The sequence below is a fragment of the Gekko japonicus genome, unplaced genomic scaffold (genome assembly GCF_001447785.1).
Source record: "Gekko japonicus isolate JY-2015 unplaced genomic scaffold, Gekko_japonicus_V1.1 scaffold15, whole genome shotgun sequence".
Taxonomy (NCBI): Eukaryota; Metazoa; Chordata; class Lepidosauria; order Squamata; family Gekkonidae; genus Gekko; species Gekko japonicus.
Window position 1 is genome coordinate 1,028,445 of NW_015165830.1, and position 23,308 is coordinate 1,051,752.

At 41.9% G+C, this 23,308-nt stretch overlaps 1 protein-coding gene across 1 annotated transcript in view; it reads left to right on the forward strand.

Moving 5' to 3' along the window:
- HID1 (HID1 domain containing) overlaps window positions 1-23,308 on the forward strand; it is an 85,866-nt gene that overhangs the window by 47,262 nt on the left and 15,296 nt on the right. The window contains exons 6-16 of the mRNA XM_015410745.1: window positions 3,524-3,630; window positions 5,238-5,354; window positions 7,981-8,203; window positions 10,825-10,881; window positions 10,970-11,110; window positions 11,889-11,979; window positions 13,075-13,226; window positions 13,447-13,525; window positions 20,242-20,406; window positions 21,429-21,656; window positions 22,753-22,886. Of these exons, the coding sequence (XP_015266231.1) occupies window positions 3,524-3,630; window positions 5,238-5,354; window positions 7,981-8,203; window positions 10,825-10,881; window positions 10,970-11,110; window positions 11,889-11,979; window positions 13,075-13,226; window positions 13,447-13,525; window positions 20,242-20,406; window positions 21,429-21,656; window positions 22,753-22,886 (1,494 nt within the window). The remainder of the gene's footprint in view (window positions 1-3,523; window positions 3,631-5,237; window positions 5,355-7,980; window positions 8,204-10,824; window positions 10,882-10,969; window positions 11,111-11,888; window positions 11,980-13,074; window positions 13,227-13,446; window positions 13,526-20,241; window positions 20,407-21,428; window positions 21,657-22,752; window positions 22,887-23,308) is intronic.

The window sequence follows — 23,308 nt, forward strand, 5'->3', positions numbered from 1 at the left end:
ATTTCGGTATTCTAATCCCATTGCACAAGTCTGCTATGGGTTAGATGGACAACTTTACAATATAATTTCCCTACCACAGGGAGTGTGTCAGGGGTGTGTGCTGGACCCTCTATTGTTTAATGTATATATCAATGATATGATTTCTGCTGTCTCTACCCAGGACTGTTACTCTTCATCCATTGGTAACATTAATGTTTCTATCCTACTTTTTGCTGGTGATACAGTTCTGTCAAGAACAACATTCAGGAGTGTCCTCTCTGATAGATGCTTCTGTCTGTTATTTTTTTTAAAAAAATATTTATTTATAATCAGATTTATACTCCACCCTCCCCGCAAAGCAGGCTCAGAGCAGCCTGTCTGGAAGAATGCCTGATAGTTAACTATCAAAAATCCAAGATAGTTGTTTTTTGGGAAAAAATCTCATGTACACTACAAGTGGAAAATTCATGGTAATGATATTGATGAAGTCCCCCTACTTCAAATACGTTTGGGTTTGGTTTGCCCTGAGATTAACGTGGTCAGTGCAAGCTGCTCATGTTAAAAGATTGGCTACAGTGACATCAAATATTATCTGTTGTTTCTTTTATTCATCTGGGGCTCAGTATATCCCAGCTGCTACCAAACTGTTTAATACCAAGACCAGGGGTCATTTCATAGAAAAAGAGGTGCAGGAGCTCATTAGTATAACTCACTAGCATAACTTATTTGCATATGCAACACCCCCTGACATCATCGGAAATGTGGCAGAAGGCAACACCCACTGCTCAGGCTCCACTGGACTGTTTTGGATTCCTAGCTATTTTTTTTTGGGGGGGGGAACGTGCAGATCTGTCCTCGCAGAGGAGGGAGAGCTTGTACCTGAATAAAACTTGGTCTTAAAGGTGCCACTGGACTGTTTTGGACTGGGGGGTGGGGGTGGGGGCTCTGCAACTTACCTGGCTGCTTCTTGCTCTGACTGAGGGCTGCTGGGAGCAGGCGGTGGGGCTTGTTTGGTGTAGTGGTTAAGTGCATGGACTCTAATCTGGGAGAACCGGGTTTGATTCCCCACTCCTCCACTTGCACCTGGCTGGATGACCTTGGGCAAGCCATAGCTCTGGTAAGAGCTGTTCTTGAAAAAAGAGCAGTTTCTGTCAAGAGCTCTCTCAGCCCCATCTACCTCACAGGGTGTCTGTTGTGGGGAGGGGAAGGGAAAGGAGTTTGTAAGCCGCTCTGAGACACCTTTGGGTACTGAAGGGCGGGGTATAAATCCAATCTTCTCCTCTTCCTCCTTCTTCTCCTCCTCTTCCTCCTCCTCCTGCCCCCTGGGCTCTTTACTGCCGGAGCTTCGCTCCTGTGCGCTCCTGCAGGAAATGACCCCTGACAAGGCTGTGCAAAGTATATATGGGGCTGGTATCTGGATTGACAAAATAGGAAAGTCCTTCGATTCAGTTCTTCTTAAATTCTTATGTTCCATCTGCAGAATTCCAAATTGTGTAGCGGGAGTAGCCCTCTGAGCTGAATTGGGACAACCATCTCTTAAAGCTTGGGCTTGGCTGAAGGCTTTCCCCCTTAAAATTAAAATTATGCACTCTGACAGCCCAGAGGGCAACCTCAGCTTAGTCAGAGAGGACTCTTAATGTTTCCCACTGGGAAACATTATAACAGTACAATCTGTAGAGCACGATGTATTTGTTCTACTCAATTTGTTGGTATTCTTCCACCTGGAGAGCTTCCCAGCTACTGCTTATATTTGACTGTTCCTCACTATAGATGTTTGCGTGACTTAATACCCTACCATCTAGAGTTTTGCAAGGGAGGTATCTTCAGAGTATACAATTGCGGTGCAGGTAGTGTAGAGACCTTGTATCGCATGACCTTTGAATGTAATTACTTTTCTGAGCCTAGAAATGTTTTAATTTTTCCTTTGTGCTAAAGGAAACATTATAACTTTTATTAGAATATAGTAGCAGACCTATCAGTCTTTTAGCTTAAAAATTTTATGCATCTGTGATAGATTTTCACAGCCATTCAAATAAGGTCTAGCTTTTCCTGTATTTTAGTAATCTGCTTAAAACGAATAACTTATGAAGTAGTATGAGGTAGATAGATAGATCTTTCAATGTATAGTTTGCTTCAAAATTTAGAATTATTAACAGTCAGTTTCCATTCTATTTATAGGCAGATTGTGAGCAATGTTTTTGAGAACCTCCCTGGTGGCTGTAAGCATCCCACCTCCTCTCCTACACCTGACAGGCAGTTGCCTGTCCAGTGTAGGAGGGGGAGGGGGGAGGAGTATTAGAAGTCACTGTGGAGGCGGAGCCAGCAGGATCACTAAGGCGTAACTGCTGGGGCGGTCTCCCTAATGGCTTTAAGTACCCTGCAACCACTGCTGCGCACCTGATAGACAACTGCCTGTTAGATGTAGGAGGTGGGGGGAGTGTGTTGGAAGCCATCCCACCTCCTCTCCTACACCTGACAGGCAGCTGTATGTCCAGTGTAGGAGGGAGAGGGGGGAGGAGTATTAGAAGCCACTGTGGAGGTGGGGCTGCACCTGACAGAAAACTGCCTGTTAGGTGTAGGAGGTGGGGGGAGTGTGTTGGAAGCCATCAGAGAGGCTGGGCCAGCAGCATTACTGCACCTCTCAGGTGGTTGTTGGCCATTCCTGATTTCTTCAACTGTCGTTAGCTGTCTGTAGTCTCCTGTAACTGTTGTTTTTTACCTCAGCACACTGAGCTCTGCAGCTGACCAATCAGAGAGTGGGGGTGCAAGGAGGCAGCAGCCTGGCAGCTACATAAGAATCAATGGGGGGAGCACATTTCCCCCCTTTTGACCCACTTAGGGGTTGAATTTCTAAAAATCCCTTCTTAGTGAGCACCTACATCATGGTAGGAGCACTCTCCCGAAATTTCGTGTTTCTAGGTCCAGCGGTTTGGCCTGGACTTTGATTTTACGGTGAGGGGACTTTTTTTTTTAATATATATATATATAAACACAATTCTTTCTGATGCAAAATTGTAAATAACCTTCAGGTTAGTTCCAGCCAGCTTTTTTGCTCAGTCTTGGTCAATTCTCTATTGCAGCTCCTATTCCACCTGCCTTTCATCCATGCTGTATCATGATTTCAAACAGCACCTTTTTGGTCAAAGGGGACCCATTCCTCCCTTTTTCACCAGTGGAAAACTGGTTCAATCCAACCTTTTGTGTTTCCACTGAGAATTGCTAAGAGACACTACAATAAAATCCTTGCTGAAAATTCTAGGTACTTCAATAAAAGTTCTACACATTATGATGGCCAGATACCTGGGATTTGTCAAGCCCTGTACTAGCCCTCAGTTAAAGTTACTGTGGGCATCATATGGTTCCACTTGTCATCCATATTGTAGATGTCCTCAGCAGGTAGTCCTTTTATTATCTTTATCATATCAATGCATACAGTTGAGAGGCTTGATAATATCTACTCTGGTAAAATACCAAGTGTCTCCTATGTTTGTACAGTCTCTGTTGGTATGTGTATTGATCTTTCTTTCCTGGCTTTCCCCCCCAGGATACAGCTGAGGATATCCATGCAATTGATAGCTGTGAATACATTTGGGAAGCTGGTGTTGGGTTTGCTCATTCTCCACCACCCAGCTACAGCCATGATTTAAATAGGTGAGCAGGGTGAGCTAAAGGTATGGGCATGGGTGATCAGCACTACCCAGAATTAGTGTGAAACAGAATGGTGACGTTCCCAGTGGGCCTTTGCTGAGGGCAACATGCTTGAATTCATACTGTGATGAAAGCTGGGAATGATGATGTTTTAAAGATCCTTGTTCACAGAGGAAAGTCTGTATTTCCTGGTCAATGATGCTTGAAAGAACATGCAAGCCAAGACCTGTTTGATGTTATTGGGAAGCTGTTAATTAATGAAACTGCATGAGCCCATAGTTCTTGTAATGCACAGGCCTTACTTGATTCCTGAATGGCTGTTCTCTTTTTCATCTTTTGCTGTTACCGTTTGTATTCTGCAGATGGGTGGGACCAATCAGGTGACATCACCATGTAATCTTTGTAACTTGTCATTTTAATAGCTGTTAATTGGGATCAGTAGCATGTATTTTGGGGCCTCTTGCTCCAGGTGAGCAGAATGATTAATGCTCCTTCTAGCTTCTTTTAAAATACTTCATTGAAAAACTTACAATGTAAAATGAAACTTACTGCAACAAAACAGGAAAAAGCTGAAACCTCATTATATGTACATTTTCAGTGGTCAAAGAAAGATCCTCCCCAAGCTACTCAATGACTAGTTGAGTGTCAAAATAAGAAAACGTGTTATGTAGCCAGTGAGTGATGAAAGGCTGACAGATTTATAATACAGCCAAGCATTCAAAACAGTCCCTGATATAGCTGCTCACACCATTCTCATAGGTGCACACAGCCAGGCTGCATACATATAGGCAACACCTTTCAGTGTGCCTTCCATTGCCACTGCAAATGCAGAGGCATTCACAGCAGCAGCAGAGTATTTCCCTGGTAGCTTTCCTTACACTTTTTTGGAGAGCTTTTTTTTTTTTTTTTTTTTTAAGCCAGTAATTGATAGGTTGCTATAGCATTAACCACTGGCAGTATGTCAATTGCCAATGTAAAGCAATACTTATATGTCAGTTACCAGTTAAAAACAGAGCCCTTCTTTGGGGCTGGGGGTGGTGGCGGCAGGGGAGAAATGGTGGCTGTGGGAGACAGAGAAGGAAAATGTCACTGTTAGCAGGAGCTGCAAAAAATGCACACTTTTATATCCATGAACTGTATAGTCTTTCCAAAAGTTTGTACCAAACCAGGTTTGGGAGAGATATTAGCAAAGCAGGGGAAACATGGAAAGTGGACGGGTAAGGGACAATGTTGTATGGATGCTTCAAAAAGACCCATTAGTAACATAAAAACAAAGAGCCACACCAGTCACAGGAGATAAAAATAGGGCCAAGGCCTGTGGTGCAAAATCAGGTAAAAATATACCTTATTATTCAGTCCTACTGATCTTTTACTCTTTTTGAAGAACTATTGCAAGATGAATGGATTCCCCTGACAAAGCCTTTTGGCAAAATGCATAGAGAATTTTTGGAAAATTAATTGAGTAATAAAACATATTTTTACCTGATTTTGCACCATTGGCCTCGGCCGTATTCTTATCTCCAAAAAACCCATGCCAGTTTAGACATGCAACTGGAGTGAAATCTCCACATGGCAGCAGCCTAAGACTTTTCATTTATACGCCTTTTCAGGACAGAGCTATTGAAACTTTTGCTGACATGTTTCTCTGAAGTTATGTATCTGCCACCCTCCTCAGACAGCAGCAACACTAACCCCTGGGTCCAGTTCTTCTGTTCCACTGAGAACAGGTAAGAGGTAGTTAACTGCTTGTGATATATCCTTTGTATCTCTTCTGAATTAATTCAAACTATTATCCTTTTATGAAGAATCCTTCTATACCTTTCCTCCATTTTCTTCCCTTTTCTGGTGGTTGCTTTCAAAACCTGTGTGTTCATTACTTCATTACTTTAAGAATGTCCATACTTGCTTAACTTGATCTACAACTCATATGTTTTACCCCAGTAGTAGGGACTTCCCTTTTACAGGAATTTTGAGTTCATTGTACTTCAGTATAAGGAAGGTGAACAGACAAACTTTCCATATGCCTGGCTCGCAGTTGCAGACTCTAGTATTTACCGGAATGGAGACGTCAGACACTTACATACTTTTCTTGCTTATTTTGATTTATATTCTTTAATGCCTGGTGAATACTGCCCTCTTGTGGCAGTTGTATGAATTCCCATTTTTTCGTGTGGCTTACTTCACTTCATTAGGCTTGTTAACTGCTACTGCCTCTGTTGTTTTTAGAAGTTTACTGATTGTTTTCCAGTTGCTACTTTAGTTGACATAATGAATGACTGATTACTGATAGCTTTCCAATTATGCAGTTGAGGTGCTTAACAAAATTCTTATTGAATATTCTTGAATTTTGTAATTCTATATCATATCAATATCAAAACTCACAGTATTTCTGGAATCTCCACTGTGAGGAACACTGAGTGGATTCAAAGTAGAGGAGAGGGTGTCAGAGTAGATGGGAGTTATGTCCTGTGGTAATGCAGAAGAGAAACAGAAATGTATTTCTTCTGTAGAAGTGGGATTCTTGATTTTTGAATCTGTACTGAAGTGCTGAGGTAAACAGGCATAATACATAAATATTCATGAAGAAAATGAGTTACTTCTGTGAAAGCAGAAAGAGGTTTGTTTTTACTCTGCTCTGGACTGCAGGTGTGTTTTTGGAGGTGAGACAAAATAATAAATCATTCAAAGGGAGAAATCGTGTGGTAAACGAAGCGTATGGGCACATCTACACAATCAGTTATCAACATTCTGAATGTCTTTTGTGGATAACTCAAGGCATAATAATAGAGTGACAGAGTAGAATGGAAATCAGGGGCACCTGTTCATTCCTCACATGAATCTCCCTTGTGTATAGATGCAGGGCTATTTTTGGGCAGGAACGCACAGGAACGGAGTTCCGGCCGTCTCCCAAGTTGGCCACACCCAGCAGGAACTCATTAGCATAACAGGCCACACCCAGCAGTAGAAACTCATTAGAATTGGCTACATTAGGGGTGTGTGGCCTAACATGCAAAGGAGTTCCTGCTACAAAAAAAGCCCTGGGTTTTGACAACAAACAAGGTAAACAGGATAAGAAGCAAAAGGTGGGTGTGGCTGGATGACCACACTTCTGGTAACATGGGGGTGCAGCCTAATGTGCGAATGAGCCGTGCTGTCAGGGGTGTGGCCTAATATTCTAATGAGTTTCTGCTGTTGGGTGTGGCCTATTATGCTAATGATAAAAGAAATAAATAATGAGTTCCTGCTGGACTTTTTCTACAAAAAAAGCCCTGTATAGATGTACAGACCAGCTGTGCCCCTGAATGTCATACTTTTCGGCATCAGAACTTAGAAAAAGCATATTCCCATTCCCAGAGGATCTACAGTATATTGTTGTTTGCCCAAGTCCAATGTAAGGATTGTGTCCTTTCCCTATACGAAGACCTTTGTTTGTGTGGGGAGAGGCTTTCTTAGTGTTGCCTCTCCTTACCTACCCATTTCTTAAAAAAATTAAAGAGCAATATGGGCATGCTGGTATTTGTTTGATAGGTGGTGGGGCTTGGTCTCTAAAGCAGTAAAATAAATACACTGTTAAGATCAGGGCTCTAGTCGGGGGGGAGCTCTCAGGTACGGAGCTCCGGAAGAGAACCTCTAGGGGGCGGGGCGGTCACGTGGTGAAGCCCCGCCCCCTTCTTTACCCCGCCCTCTGCTTCGATCCTCATTCCGTTTGGGAATGAGGATGAAGCAGGAGGGTAAGTAGCCGGGCCTTCTGACACACTTCCGGTGATGTCAGGGGGTGTGGCCTTCTGTCACTTCCGGTGATGTCAGGGGGCGTGGCATATGCAAATAAGTTATGCTAATGAGTTATGCTAATGAGCTCCGGCAGCTCTTTTTCTACAACAAGACCCCTGGTTAAGATCATAATAGTGTTTGTTGTTTGTTATTATTATTAATTTGTTGTGGAAAGGATATGTTTTAAAACACATGTGCTGGTTATTACTAACACTGTTACTATCCAGTAGGCAACTGCATTCTGCAATTAAATGAGATCCTTGCAACAGTAGCATGTACTTGAGGAAAGATATAGGTAATAATGGTTTGGACCTGATTTTATGTTGTTGCATACATGGAACATAATTTCATTCATTCAAATGGTTAGGAAGGTTATCCTCAGACAATACCTGAAAGTCGCTTCCCCTCTCCTCTCACTAACCCTTACTGTCTCTGTGGTACATAGGCCTTGCTTCCACACTGCGCTGGATCAATGCTAGTAGAATGTACATCTTGTAGAAAGTTTGGTTCTCTTTGGAAGGCTTTTAGCACTACAGACCTGTTTTCTGGAGTCTTTTTTGAGCATGTTGGATCCTTTTTCAGGCATGCACTACCACTGTTCACTTCCCTCTTGAATATCATCTGTGCTTATGATCCAGTGGGCTACGGGATCCCTTATAACCACTTGCTCTTCTCGGACTATCGCGAACCTCTGGTGGAGCAGGCTGCCCAAGTCCTGATAGTCACATTGGACTATGATACGTCCACCAGCTCCAGTCCTACAGTAGACGGCACTACTACTGGAACGGTTATGGATGACGCAGATGTGAGTGTGTCCCAGATTTAGCTGTGTTTCTCGTCCTTTATGTGGTGGTGATGCTGCCTGCTTTTTCCAAAGAAGTTTGTAGATACATATATATATGGAATGTGATATAGAACAGGAAAAAGAGTTCTGGCTAGAAATGTTCATTAGCGTGTATTACGACAGTACCCTCAAACTGCAAAGACCAGAACAGTCTAAATCTGTTTATCTGGTTAGGGGGTTTTATGCAACCAACAAAACCACTTTTTCTATCCGAGTGACTCTAGAAATCAGTTAGTGGTGAAGATGGGCAGTCTGAAGGACTTTCCATCAGACACCGGCAGGAAGATTTTCTAAGGACAATTCAGGCAAAGATAGATGGTGTTCTTGAGCCTAGGCAAAACTTAAGCAAAATAATGTGTATTTTAAAAGAAAAGCAACACAGTTACAGTTAAAGGAGAAAGCATAACCCATAAAACAATAGCCCAAGGCTTCCAAATGGTTCAGTGTAGGCTAGGTCCTTGGTTGTCTCTCAGGGACTTCTCACACAAAGCTAGCAAGTCATCCAGATGCAGCCTGAGCTTTTCTCCCCTCTAATAGTGCGGATTTCAGTGTATCAGGTCTCTCGGAAGCCTTGGGTTTTCCTGACCTCATGTCAGTCTTTGACTGCTGCTGAGACCGTTGCAGCAGTTGTGGTGGCTCTGTGGCATGGACACCAGTGTTCTTTCAGCGGTGCACACCTAACTGAGCTAACCAACTCTGGATCCTTGTCCTGTATCACTTTGCATGCTGACTAGTTCGGTTCAGGTCTTTTCACACATTGCAGTGAAAAGTATTTTATTTTATCTGCTTTTATTTCAACTTCCACAGTGTGCTGAAAAGGTATTGCATTATTTTGAAATAGCAGAGACAGTAGAAACAAAAGAAGCACTTTCTATACTGAGTGTCAAAATTAATTGGCTCTCATTCTGGGAGTCTCCAGTACTGAAATAGTCCTGCTGGGTCTAATCAGTACTCAGTCTTCCAGAACTGGATGGTTTTCAGCTGTCAGTCTTATAAAATTTCCAAGATGGTTATGAAGAATCTCACTCTTCATAATCTTTGGAGGACAAAACAACTTGTTGTATGCCATGAATGTAATGGAGGTGCTTAACCATTTCCTTTCTGGCAACTTCTTCCTCTCCAAATTGCCCCCAACTATTCCCCCCCACCAAAAAAAAATTCCAGGTATGTGTTTTGCCAGGGCAAACAGTTCCTGGAACAATGGGGGGAGGGGCAAAAGAGGCAACATAGGATGGTGATTTGGAATGAAAAACGGCTGGCAAGAAAGAGTTAGGCATCCTTGACCCTTCACCCCACTTTTCTTTAAAGAAAGGTGTGGAGCTTTGTTATAGGCATTTGCCTCTGAATGTTTGTTAAATTCATTTTTTCACATAGCATTTCTTCCGGTAGCATTTGTTGGTGTCATACTTGCTGAGTTAATCCATTTTTAGTTTCTGCTAATGAGACCATAGCAATTTTGCAGTTTTTTGCCCCCTCTCTATAGATACTAAGAACCATTCACACGTTGCAGTGTCAGTGTGAAAGACACAGACTGTTGACTAGATGTGCGCTGGGAGTTCCAAATTGGAAACTTAATTCTCGAACACAGAAATCCTCAATTTGGACTAGGAGCACAGAGAGGCGTCTTAATCCTCCTTTGCCCCACATTATTTTCCTGACCTGAAATCCTGAAATGGCCCCTGGAGCACATATTTGCCCTATTGAAAGATGTACCTGTAGTCATCAGTACATTTATGGTTCCCCAGTAGGGCAAAATGGTGGTCTCCCAGGGCTGTTTCAGGTTGCAAACACAACACAGAGAAAAATGCATAAGTATCCTGTCCTGCACACTGTGACCCCACTCTGAGTTGGACTGGTCTCTCTCTGGGAATCAAGTTGCAGCACAGAACACCCAGACCATATCTGACAGTTTGTAACATGTGAGTTTGCATGCTACTTTAAGCCTCTGTACAACTGGAAAAGGGATCACTTTTTGTGTTGAACACTATTTATGTATAGGAAATGGTCTATAGCATCCCAGTTAGCAGATGATAAGCTGTCCTATGCTAAGCATGGGGAATGTAGGGAACAAACGATGGAGCCGAGAAGAGAAAAAGGGCACGGGACAGAAAATGGCTTGGGAGGGATTGCATTTAATAGAGGGACTTGAGTAAGAGACTTTACAAGCTTTGGCCAGAGCTAACCCATGGGAGGTCATGGCAAGGAGTAGTAGAAGAGGATGGAATACCCTTACAGGTTTCAAAAAAAGTTTTTAATCTCAAGAAAGACATAAGAAAAGAAGAAAGTTGCATTCTCTTCTGGAATATTTAAGGCAACTTGCTCTGAAGAAGAATACTTTTTTTACAGAATAAAATGTACACCTAACAAGTGAGACTTTAGATTGTGATTTTGGACAGTGAATTACTGCAGCCTGCATTTTATTTATTTCCTGTAGTGGGAAATGGCCTTTATATTTTCAGGGTTTGTCAACACATTTGCAATATATGATGAGAAAGTCTGCCAGAGAATTCAGAGCACTTTCATATCTGCCCTTACTGTAGTATTCAAAACTAAGCTGAACATTCAAATTCCTTTTAATGCAGCCTCCAGGACCAGACAACCTTTTTGTGAATTACCTGTCTAGGATACACAGAGAAGAGGTAAGGTTCTATTTTCTCTTTTGATTGTTTAGTGAAAGTGCATTAATTCCCGAACTGTGTTTTCTACTTACATACTCTGTATTGGCAGGATTTCCAGTTCATTCTAAAAGGAATGGCCCGTCTACTTTCCAATCCACTGCTTCAGACATACTTGCCAAATTCTACCAAAAAAATCCAGTTCCATCAGGAACTCCTGGTTCTCTTCTGGAAGCTCTGTGATTTCAACAAGGTACAGACATGCTTGATAGTGTTGAGAAGTAGAATGGGACAGAGATGAGCACTTATGGAAAGAGGACAAAGGGAGCCATTGAGGTGCAGTAGTTAGATTATTGGACTAGGATCTGTGAAAGGGGCAGATCCCAGAAGGGAGATGACCAGAAAAGAACCGCTGCAGTTGGATGGGGGGACATGGGAAACCTTCTCGTGGAATCAGGCAATGGAAGCAATGACGTGGGTGTGGAGGAGGATTAGCAAAAGTGAGAAGTATTAATTAATGTGGGGGATTCATGCGTCGCTAACTGTTTTGAATCTTGCCAGTCTTGCTGCTGCTGATCGTTACCTGATTCTTCATTTTGCTTGCAAGAGTCCATATGGACATCAACTTGAACCAGGTGTAGGTTGCTGATACAGCACACCTGACACCTGGGAAAGCCTCCATTTAATGTTGCCTGCGTGGACAAAGTCTGCCATTATGGTGACAGTTGGTCAACAATTTCCTCACAACAGAGAGAAACTCCTTTCAGAGTGGTCTTTTGATTGCTCTGGATAAAGTCCGGGATTTAATCTTCTTCCTGCTGGGCCCACGGCAGGATTTCTCATAAGCCACACTTCTAAATATGAAATTCCTGCTTCTGTACATGCTGGTTTTGCATTCTTTTCTCCTTTCCACTGACATAGTTTCATGGGAGCATCAACTTGATTTGGCAGGCCACTGAGCCTTATGCAGATGTTCTAAAGAAAAAAAGCTGTGTAAAGAAGATGACTTTTTCCCTCTCTCTCTCTTTCAGAAATTTCTCTTCTTTGTGCTTAAGAGCAGTGATGTCCTGGATATCTTGGTGCCAATTCTGTACTTCCTGAATGATGCCAGAGCTGATCAGTGTAAGTTTTCTTGGCTGTTTTGTAGGCTTATGCTTCTGTTTGAAAGGCTGGATGCTTTTTAAAAATTCATTCATTCATTCATTCATTCATTACCCTCATATTGGAAATAATATAATGGGCAAACCTGCAGTTGGCCTGCAGTCACATAAAGTGACTGTGATCATATGGTTGTGCTTGTGGGAATAAGTCAAAAATGAAAAGTCTGCATTTGTATATAGCCCCAGGGCTGGCTCAAGTTGGTGAATCATCCCAACTGTACTCCTCCCATGCCCCCCAGCAGGATCTAAGGTGGCAGACTCGAGAAGCGTGTGTGCTTCTGCTCATGCTGTTGTCACACTAGCACAATCAAAGGCAGGCTGCATAGAAAGGCACTTCCTCCGGAGCCCACCATGGATCCTGCTGGGTGGCAACAACTTGAGATCCAGTGATGGCAGACAGATTCCACTTCTGCTGCCTCCTTGCATGTCACCATCTTCTTCTGATTTGGTGCCTCAAACAACTGCTTGGATGGCAAACCTGCCTTGATCAGTGGCCTCTGTGTGCTAGCATAGGTAAAGTTGCATGCAGTGGCTTAAATGGCAGCTGTGATATGCTTAGGGCAGCTGGGAGATGCTCAGGGCAGATGAAACAACAAAGGTGAATGTGTTTCATTAGGACCTGTGTGAGAGCGTGGCTGAGTTCACAGACTCCAGAAGCCTGATGAATTTAGAATTCACAGGTTCAATTGGACTTTCCTTGTCCCTTCATAGATTCAGCCACTATTGTTTGAGTGATCTTAGATAAGAAGCAAGAGACCTGTGTTGTTCTTCTTGTCCTGTGCCAGTCTTTGGATATGTTTACAGTTTTCCTTACAGTGGGAATCAAATTTGTACATATTGCCATCTGACAAAAGTGTTTGGGTGTCAGAGGGCAGTTGTGGGTTAGCTGAATCCTTAGTTTCGCCTTTACTCTCCTGCTACATACGGCGGTAAAGGTACCACACTGAACAGCAATAGGGTTCTGTACTCTGTGTTTACCTTTTGTTTTTATTTTTAACTGGATGTCTCCATTGGCCAAATGAGTGACTTGTATTCAACACTGTGTTTCTTTTCACAGCTCGGGTTGGGCTTACGCATATTGGCGTCTTCATCCTGTTGTTGCTTAGTGGGGAGAGAAATTTCGGAGTTCGCCTGAACAAGCCTTATTCTGTGCGAGTACCAATGGATATCCCTGTATTTACAGGGACACACGCTGATCTTCTTATCATTGTGGGTGCAATGTTCCCCCCCCCTTTTTTGTTCTCGTCCGTTTGTTTTGCCAGTGCCTGTGCCTTTCTAATCAGGCAGAAATCTTTTGGGGAGAGGTGGGCAGGAAATAAAATTACTGCTTCGTGACAAACCGGGATAATGTCTGGCACTGCATATGTATCTTGACAATCAGCACCACAGAAGCAAGCACTGTAACTCTGCCTGCTCTTCTTCACTCTAGGTCTTTCACAAGATCATAACTAGTGGGCACCAGCGACTGCAGCCCCTCTTTGACTGCCTCCTGACCATCATTGTGAATGGTAAGCCACCTGACCTTATAGTGTTGGATGCTCACCCAACTATTGTGATTTTAGGTTAAACCAACATTATTCCAAAATGTCAGTGGCATTTAATAGCCCAGCAGCATGTTTTTGGGAACCTTGGGTGAGGCCAAGCAATGTGGGCAAATGTTGTGCCTGGGAATCTTTGCTCTAGGTGTTTAGAGACTCCTTTGGAGGTGGATACTATGAATAAAAGTGTTGTAAGATCCCAGTAATGCTCAAAAAGAGTGCTCTTGTGTGTATCTATCTGTACTGCAAGCCTCGAAATAATTTCATGTTGGGGTGAAGATGTACTGCAGTTCTGCCTTTTGTACAGCAGATGACATCAGCTAACTTCACCAGTACAATGCAGATGATGATTAGATGCCTGAAATTAATTTGTTCCATATTTATTTGGCTTGTTTGCCATTTTCCATGATACTCATGAGTAAATAGTCTGCAGAACCTGCTGTGATGCCATTCATGCACATTATTTAACATAATTAATCCAAGAGCTAAAGTAGGTTTGTCTGATCAAATTCCTTATTTTAAAATACAATTTTATAAATGTAGGTATTCCCTGTTTATCAAAGTAGCAGCCACTGAACTCCATGCAAGACACTACAGTTCTATCACTTCTTTTACTTACAAAATTTGTATATAGCATCCCTTAAATTAGCATTTAAAATATAAAACATGGGGGGCCTCTGGTGGCTGGAAAAGGAAATGGCTGCCTAAACCTTTCACTCCACCAACCCCGCTCCTTTCCCAGCCTCAAAAACGATCTTACTAACGTCTACAAAGCTAAAATATATGGGGAAAGGGACGCGATTAACACAGCAACCGGATTTGAAAAAACTGAAGAAGGTGCAACTCAAAACAGACGAACAGAAGCTGGATAAAAAAATCGGGCCTAGAACTACAGTCTACAAACAAAATGGCTACTGGGTCAAAAGATACAGCGGAGGCCTCGGTTCCAGTGACTTCAAAAAGACCTGACAACAGCGCTGTCTAATCTGGAAAAAACCTTCCTGGACCGCATTTCAAACATGTTCAAGCCTCTATATAACCAGATGGACATTTTACAAAAGAGTGTTCAAGAGACTAAAAAAGTAGCAGAGAGTGCAATGCAGAACAGCTTAGCTAACCAAACAGACATACAGCAAATGCATTAAATGGAAGGCCTTCTTGCTGAAAGAACACTACGTCTTGATCTCTCTCTTAGGCAAAACAACCTCAAACTGAGAGGCCTAGGTGAAAAGGTTGAAGAAAAAGGTGACCTGGCAACACACATCTCCCTTTGGTTAGAACAGACAGTTGGATCGGAAGGTGACCAATCGAGAATAATAACTAAAGCCTACAGACTAGGTCCTACCTCGCTCCTTAGAACAAGGCCGGCTAGAGACATAATGATTACTTTTTTGGATGGCAAATATAGAAGAAGGATTCTAGCTGCAGCACGGCAAAAGGGACACTTGATCTACAAAGTCTACCCAGACTTACCACGTGAAGCTATGGAGAAGCGAAAAGAATTGAAGCCAGTAATGAATGCTCTGTGGGAAGCCGACACCAGATATTCCTGGAGTACGCCGCTCATACTCCAAACAACATACAGGGGAAAACAACACAGGATTTCATCCATTGAGGAAGGCCTCAGCTTGCTTCGTAGTCTAAACATAGAAACCCCGATGGAACTCTCATGGCAGTCAAGCAAGCGAGGTCATTCCACTCAGGCTTCGGGCTCCTCTTCGGGAGACAGATAAGTAACTCCACTGAATCAGATCTACTTCTTTTAAAGAGATGCTAGTGTTGTCCTCAGGACTGTTACACTTAAAGTCAATCTTCATGAGTTTCGCATTTGCAGTTATTGTTCATATGATCTCTTTGCCTTATATAAAGAATTGGTTCTATTAAAGGGAAACCTAAGAGGGTTTTTGCACATATATATTGGTTTAAAAGTTAGGTTCTCCAGAAACTATTCATTGCCTAGTTTAATGCACTTTTGTTTCCTTAATGTTATAATGTTCACTCTTATTTCTGTAATGAATTTATAGACGCTTCAATTTTGTATTGTAATGAATTCAAGGGGCTAGGGGGGGCATCGGGAACTTGTAGTGTAAGATCACAGAAAGCGCTTTGGACTCTCAACACTGAATGCTGGGAGTAGGAGAGACACAGGAGTCATCCCAGCCTTCTGCCTGTAAAAGGCAGAAGATTTGAGAGTCACACCTACAAGAGATTTAACTGTTATCCATCGAGTATAATTGCACTTGTATTTAGTTGTTACTATTTGCATTTTGGCATATCACTAGCAAACGTTTTTAGACTAGTGAATACCCAATTTATCAATTTCATAATACTGATCTGGTGCTTTAATTAATAGAAAACCAATTGTGATTTTCCTATCTTATTTATTATTACCATCCTATTTTCTTTACTTTTTGATTAATCAAATACACAAAAGACATTGCATATAATTTCTAACTGATCCTTATTGCTCATATACAAGACACAAAAAACACCACTAGAGTGTGCTATAGTCTTGTTTCTCATAATACTTCCATTCAACTCACCTTACAGAAGGGCTCCCAATGCACACTCACTTAATAACCTCTAAAATTTACGAAGTGTTGACATACACGAATTCCATTTGTATACAAACTACATAATTAGATAGATCATTATACATAGCGGGACCAAATTAACATTAAGTTTTTCTGTTCTGCTTTCCTAATAAATACTACACAAAATTAAGTTCACAATAGCACTGCAGCTAAGGTCCTGAATAGGAAGTAATACATACTTACACATTTTTTATCTATTTCATCTCTATTCAACAACAAAGACAGTATATTACACATAGGACACAACAATAAACACTGCTCAAATTAAAATCGTATCTTCCAATGTGCGCGGTCTAAACAATCCTATCAAACTCCGTAGAGTGCTCACTAATTAAAAAAACCTACAACCTGACATAGTTTTACTGCAGGAGACGCATCTCCGTAAAACTGAGCAATTTGTTTTCCGTTCAAAAAAATTTCAAACACAATACTTAGCCGATGGCATTTCCAAGTCAAGGCGAGTACTTTTGGGAGTACTTTTGTCCCAAAATTTGCATTTCACCTTACTATCTCAAACAAAAGACCCACCAGGTAGATTTCTATTTATTAAAGGCCACCTAGAAAACAGGGGAGATAACCACAAACACACAGAAAATTATAAATAGATTTCAAGAATATTACACGAAGCTGTACACAGCGTGTCCAACAAATAACAAGGCATTACATGAGGAACTGCGCAACTTCCCCATCCATACCAAGTTGAACAACATGCACAGTACTTACATGGATAGCCCAATCACGGAGCAAGAGGTTAGAGACACTATCACAGACAGCACTCAAAACGAATAAAGCCCCAGGACCAGATGGCTTTCCGTCTGAATTTTATAGAACTTACCTTCCTGTCTTACTAACCCTACTTATTACAACCTTTAATAATATTTTGGAAATGGGTTCTATCCCACCATCTTGGCGGGAAGCGCAGACAGTAGTTATCCATAAAAAAGGCAGAGATCCCACACAACCTAGTTCATATCGCCCCATTTCTTTATTAAATCAAGACCAAAAAATAGTCACATTCCTTCTAGCCAAACGTTTGAATACCTTCATAATGGAATATGTGCACCCTAACCAAGTGGGTTTTATCCCACAGAGAGATCTAGTGGATAACACCTTTAAAACTCTAAATCTTATACACTATAGTAACCGCAATAAAATCCCAGTGGCCTTCCTCTCCCTTGACATGGAGAAGGCCTTTGATACGGTCAATTCCCCTACTTGTTTGGGACCATCCAAAATATGGGTTTGGGCACCAAATTCACCAAAATAATTAAGAGCCTTTACACCCACCCGACCACCAGTATAAAAATAAGTGGCTCTATGTCAGACACAATTTCCCTGGGGTGGTGGTGGTGGTACCAGACAGGGATGCCCACTCTCATAAGAACATAAGAGACGCCAATGTTGGATCAGGCCAAAGGCCCATCTAGTCCAACACTCTGTCACACAGTGGCCAAAAATATCAGGTGCCATCAGGAAGGTCCACCAGTGGGGCCAGGACATTAGAAGCCCTCCCACTGTTGGCCCTTCCAAGCACCAAGAAGACAGAGCATCACTTGCCCCAGAGCCCCTATCTATACCTTGTGGCTAATAGCCACTGATGGACCTCTGCTCCATATGCCTATCTAATTCCCTTTTGAAGCCGTCCATGCTTGTAGCCGTCACCACTTCCTGTGGCAGTGAATTCCATGTGTTAATCACTCTTTGGGTGAAGAAGTACTTCCTTTTATCCGTTCTAACCCGACCGCTCAGCAATTTCATGGAGTGCCCACGAGTTCTTGTATTGTGAGAAAGGGAGAAAAGTACCTCTTTCTCTACCTGTTCTTTCCCATGCATAATCTTGTAAACCTCAATCATGTCATCCCTCAGTCGTCTTTTCTCCAAGCTAAAGAGCCCTAAGCGCTTTAACCTTTCCTCATGGGGAAAGTGTTCCAACCCTTTTATCACTCGAGTTGCCTTTTCCTGCACTTTTCCAAAGCTATAATATCCTTTTTAAGGTGTATAATATCCTTTTTAAGGCTCTCCCCACTCTTCAAAGTAAAAGACTTCATTAAAACACATGGAGATGATTTGGAAACACAAGAAGAGAAACAGAAGGATGCAGAAGAAGAAGTTCAGAAGTCACAGGGAGCAACAGGAACTACTGGACAAATGCCAAGATACAAGAGAAAAACAGTAAGAATTGTACCATTGCAAATAGTTACAAGATTTCAACAAAGGACCAAAGAAGACACAGAAAAGCAAGTACAGGATGGATAGAAGGAAAATTAAAATAATTTCAATAAACATTAATGGATTGAATGCACCTCAAAAAAGAAGAAAGATATTCTTGCAATTGAAAAAGATGCAATTGGATGTGATATGTTTGCAAGAAACACATTAAATCTTCAGATCAACGATACTTTGAAATGAAGAAACCTGGAAAAGTTTTTATTTCTTCAGACAAAGAAAAGAAAAAAGAGGGTTAGTAACATATGTGAAAGACTATTTACACCCTGAATTAGTATATAATTCTGAAGATGGTAGAATCCTGAAGGTCAAAATTCAAAGACAAGCCAAAACAACCCTGATTGTTAATATATACACACCTAATCAGCATCATGATAAATTCTATCAACTTTTGCAAGACCTTATTTCAAAACAAGAATATCTGCAATGCAGTAACATGGTCATCTACACCAACATTTGTTAAACATTACGCCATTGACGTTGATTCCAGAGCGATATGGCTGTGGTAAAAGCAGTGCTGCAGTCATTGTTTCAGATTCAGGAACCCACACCTTCCTCCTGCAGTAAGTCAGCCTACTACTTTCCCATGTGGGACTGCACAGAATCCATGAAAATGGAACCATGGTTGCACTTACCTGTAACCATTGTTTGTTGAGTGGCCTTCTTTGCAGGCATACATTCCTTCCTCTTTTCCCCACTGTGGGATCTTTTCCACGGTGGCAAAGGGAGGACTGAGGGAAGGAGCGTTCTCCCTGCCTCTCTCATGTCCTGGTTTGGGCGGGAAAACTCTGGCTCGCGTTGGAGGGAAGGGGGAGTGCTCCAGAGCCTGGAAAGAGAAAGCTTTAGAATTTTCTCTGCAGGTTGGTCTGTGCATGTGTGGTCCCCTATGTGTGCCTGCACAGAAGACCACTTGACAAAAAACAGCTACAAGTAAGTGCAACCATGTTTTACATAAGTAGAAAACAATGAGTGAGAGCGAGTTAGTACATACAGCAAACAAATAATATATACTGTTCACACTGATATAGTCCACAGTCCTGTTCTCTTTATTAAAGCACTTTTTGAACTATTCTGTTATAGCCCTATTTCGTTTATAAAAGCAACTTCCTGAACAATTCTGTTTTACATAGTTTGCAGAATGACAGAAGTGTGGGAGCTTTCCTGACCCTCTCAGACAGGCCATTCCACGAGGTGGGGCCCCATCAGGGAATGCATAAGTATGGGAAGTTGACTGTTTGTGGGATAAGCAAAGCTGTTGTGGCAGAGAATAAGAGGAGAGGTGGTCCTGCAGATACAAGAGTCCCAGGCCATGAAAGGCTTTGTATGTGACAGCAGGTACCTTGAATTGAGCTCAGTAACTGATGGGCAGCCACTGGTGTGACTGTAAAATGGATGTAATATGCACTCTCTGCCTAGCTCCTGATAAAAGCCAAGCTAATCCTGCTTCAGTTTAAAAGTTTGCTGGCCTAGAAAATTTGTAGTGAACGAATCCTGTTGCTTACTATAAAATATAACTTTTTGGCTTTTGTTTGTTTTTCCAGTTAACATGTAATGGGCACTTTTCTCTAATAGAGGCCGATTTTGTGTTTTCTATGAAGCCTTTGTTTTATCTCCTCTTGTAACCAAACCCTAAAATGTGTAACTGCACTTGCTGACATTCATCGCCGGGTTCCCTTTCCTTCCTCATTGCATGTCTTCCTCACTGTCAGGAGTTAGACCAAGCTTCCTGGAGTTGGGATTTGAGTACCTGTTTCTTGTGAAACTCAGTGAAACACTGTGTACCCTGATGGCACTGACTGTATGCATAATATCAGGGTCTTCCTAATTGCTTTTTCTCTTTCCTGCCTTTACCTCCCCTTCCTCCAGTATCGCCATACTTGAAGTCTCTTTCTATGGTAGCTGCTAACAAACTGCTGCACTTACTGGAAGCCTTTTCAACTACATGGTTCCTGTTCTCCACTGTCCAGAACCATCACCTTGTCTTCTTCTTGCTGGAGGTTTTCAACAATATTATCCAATACCAATTTGATGGTGAGTAGTTAAAGCATTCAGATCTATCTGCCTTTTTGATACCATATTTTGAGCATACGTATTTCAAGAGACATGTTACTTTAGAAACATAACAGAGCAGAAATGGTGTAGACCTTTTTTCTAGATTTACTGTCCTTCATTTCCATTCAGCTGTTAGAGCTGAGAGTCTGCTTATTTGAGGACTCCTGAGATTAAGTTTATGTTTGTTTCCAGCTTTCTTTTCAAATTTTTACTAGAAGAGAAAGCTGCTTCTAATTAATGACCAACGTAAGAATTTTTCTTAAATAATCAGAATGAACACGTTGTTTCAGCTTCTATTATTGTCTATTATCATTTCAACAGTTTTGATGTAAGTCATTGTAGTTTCCATTTTGCATATGTGAAAGTAAGGCTGTGAGACACTGACTTAATCAAGACCTGTCATGGAATAATAGCTAATCCTGAATGCAGAATTATCTCAAAAACAAATCCTGCATGTTTATTACCAGACAATAGCCCCCCCCCCCCAAGTTCTGCTATTGTAAAGTCACTTTTGGTGATACAAACCAAGGAGCCCTGTAGACCCCCAACTTCACAAGAAGCTGGTGTCATATTTCTGCCTAACAGTGTGAGCTGGTTCTCTTTTTGGCCAGAGACTCTTGTACTGCACTGGTTGATAGAATGTCTCTTGTATTCCTTTCCAAGAGGATAATAGCTCAAGAACCGATAATTAGTTTAGTGGGCCAGATTTTGCTACTGTTTGGAGCTGTCCAGTCTTCTCTACTGAGACTGAAGAAAGGGTGAAAGCAGGGAAAGGGAGAAAACAAGACATTAAGTCCTCACATGACTATATTATTTCAGTATAGCTTCACGTTGTTTATGCTGCTTTACTGCAGGGTTATAAATATAATTGTTTCTTCAGAAGTTACCTTACACCCCGTGTCAAGCCCTGTAGGGATACTTGCAGTTCTCTTTCCGCCTCCAGAGGAACAGTGAAGTTTATCTCTTCTTTTCTTCTTGCTCTTGTTGCTGTGATTTCCCAGGCAATTCCAATTTGGTCTATGCCATTATTCGCAAGCGAAATGTGTTCCACCAGCTGGCCAATTTGCCTACAGACTTGCAGTCTATCCAGAAAGCTTTGCAGCGCAAAAAGAAAGCTCCTGAACCTATATCTCGTACCAACTCTCAGGATGGGGTGTCCATGGAAGGGTCACGGCCCGCTGCACCTGCTGAGCCTGGAACACTGAAGGCCAGCCTAGTAGCAACTCCAGGTCAGACCAATCTGCTTAGTATATGCTTGTTTTAAGCAATGCAGTAACTTTGTTGCAAGGTCAGTTCATCCTTTGGTTTCTATCCTGACTATATGAAATAATCTAGCTGGTTTATTTGCATCAGGATGTACACTTATGCCCACACCAGCAAAATTCTGCGTTCTCCCATTTCTGTTTAAACACTCTCATTATGAGCACTTCTGTTAGTGTACAGTGTAGATGTGTGTGTTTTGCCCATCCCTTCTCGTTTCCATTATATAGCCTGAGAGAACCCATATTCTTGCTGAGCAAAATTTGAAATTATATGGTCTGAAATGGTTAAATCAGCCAGAATTTTTTTCAAATAAATATTGTTTGCATGGGTTCCTTAATTTACAGATAATTTTTCTGACTAATTTGTGGAGGTTTCTGTTTGCAAGTTGTGTTGGGGTTTTGTGTGTGTTAGAATCTGGAATTTGTATGTGTCACGAACACACTTGACTACAAAAAGCTGAAAAGATTAAACTGGGCTGTGTCTTCAGCAATCCTGGCTGTCAAATCTCTAAAGGAACACATTTTGGCTTTCTAGAATTGAAGCTTAATTCTTAATTGCCCACATCTTCATATCACTTCTTTCTGTAGAAGGATGCAAGTTCTTCTGTTGAAAATGTACTCAATACAAAGACAAGGACAGAGAATTTTCTTTCTTAGTGTAACTTGTATTATTGATTCCCTGTAAGCATTGTTCAGGAGCTGCGGTGGCTCAAGTGGTTAAGACGCTGAACTGCAGGCTGTGGAAGGTCGGTAGTTCAGCAGTTCGAGACCCGAGTGACAGAGTGAACTCCCGTCTCTAGTTCCAGCTCCTGCCAACCTAGCAGTTTGAAAGCAAGAAATTGCAAGTAGATAAATAGGTACCACTTCAGTTCTGTGCGCCTTGGTGTTTAGTCATGCCGGCCACATGACCACGGAAATGTCTTCGGACAGCGCTGGCTGTTCAGCTTTGAAACGGAGATGAGCACCGCAACCCTAGAGTTGTACTCGACTGGCTTTCAAGCAAGGTAACCTTTACCTTTAAGCATTGTTCAGCCTATTCCTAATGTTTTCTTCCAAAATTCAGGTATTGACAAACTCACAGAGAAATCCCAAGTGTCAGAGGATGGGACAATATGCTCTCTAGAGCCAGAGTCTTCACAGTCTCCAGCAGAGGGCAGTCTACCTGGCATTGTCAGTGATACAGAATCTTGGAGTGGGGTAAGGCTGCATGTTGCTGTCATGTTTTGACATATTCTAGAGACCGAGAATGAATCAGAACATAATCTAGTACTATACTTGGTGCTTCACACCTAAGGCAATCAACAATGAAGCAATTCAAAATGAGTTCTCAGGCTTTACCTATTAGTAGTCTGGTGTGCCATTCCAGAGAAGCTATAATGAGTTACAACCAACAAAGTCCTCTGCCAATTAAAAAAAAACCCAGCTGGTTTCTTCTCATCAGTTGGAACAAGATTCTAGCAAGTATTTTTGTTTGGCAAATTGTCTGTAGTTTGAATAGAATTATGTTGCAATAAGTCTCTTAATCTGTCAACTGAGAATGGTTACAAATGATGGGGTAGGGGAGCTGGGGCAGATACTCAGGGAATGGAAGAGGGCAGGAGTAGAGCCTAAAACACATA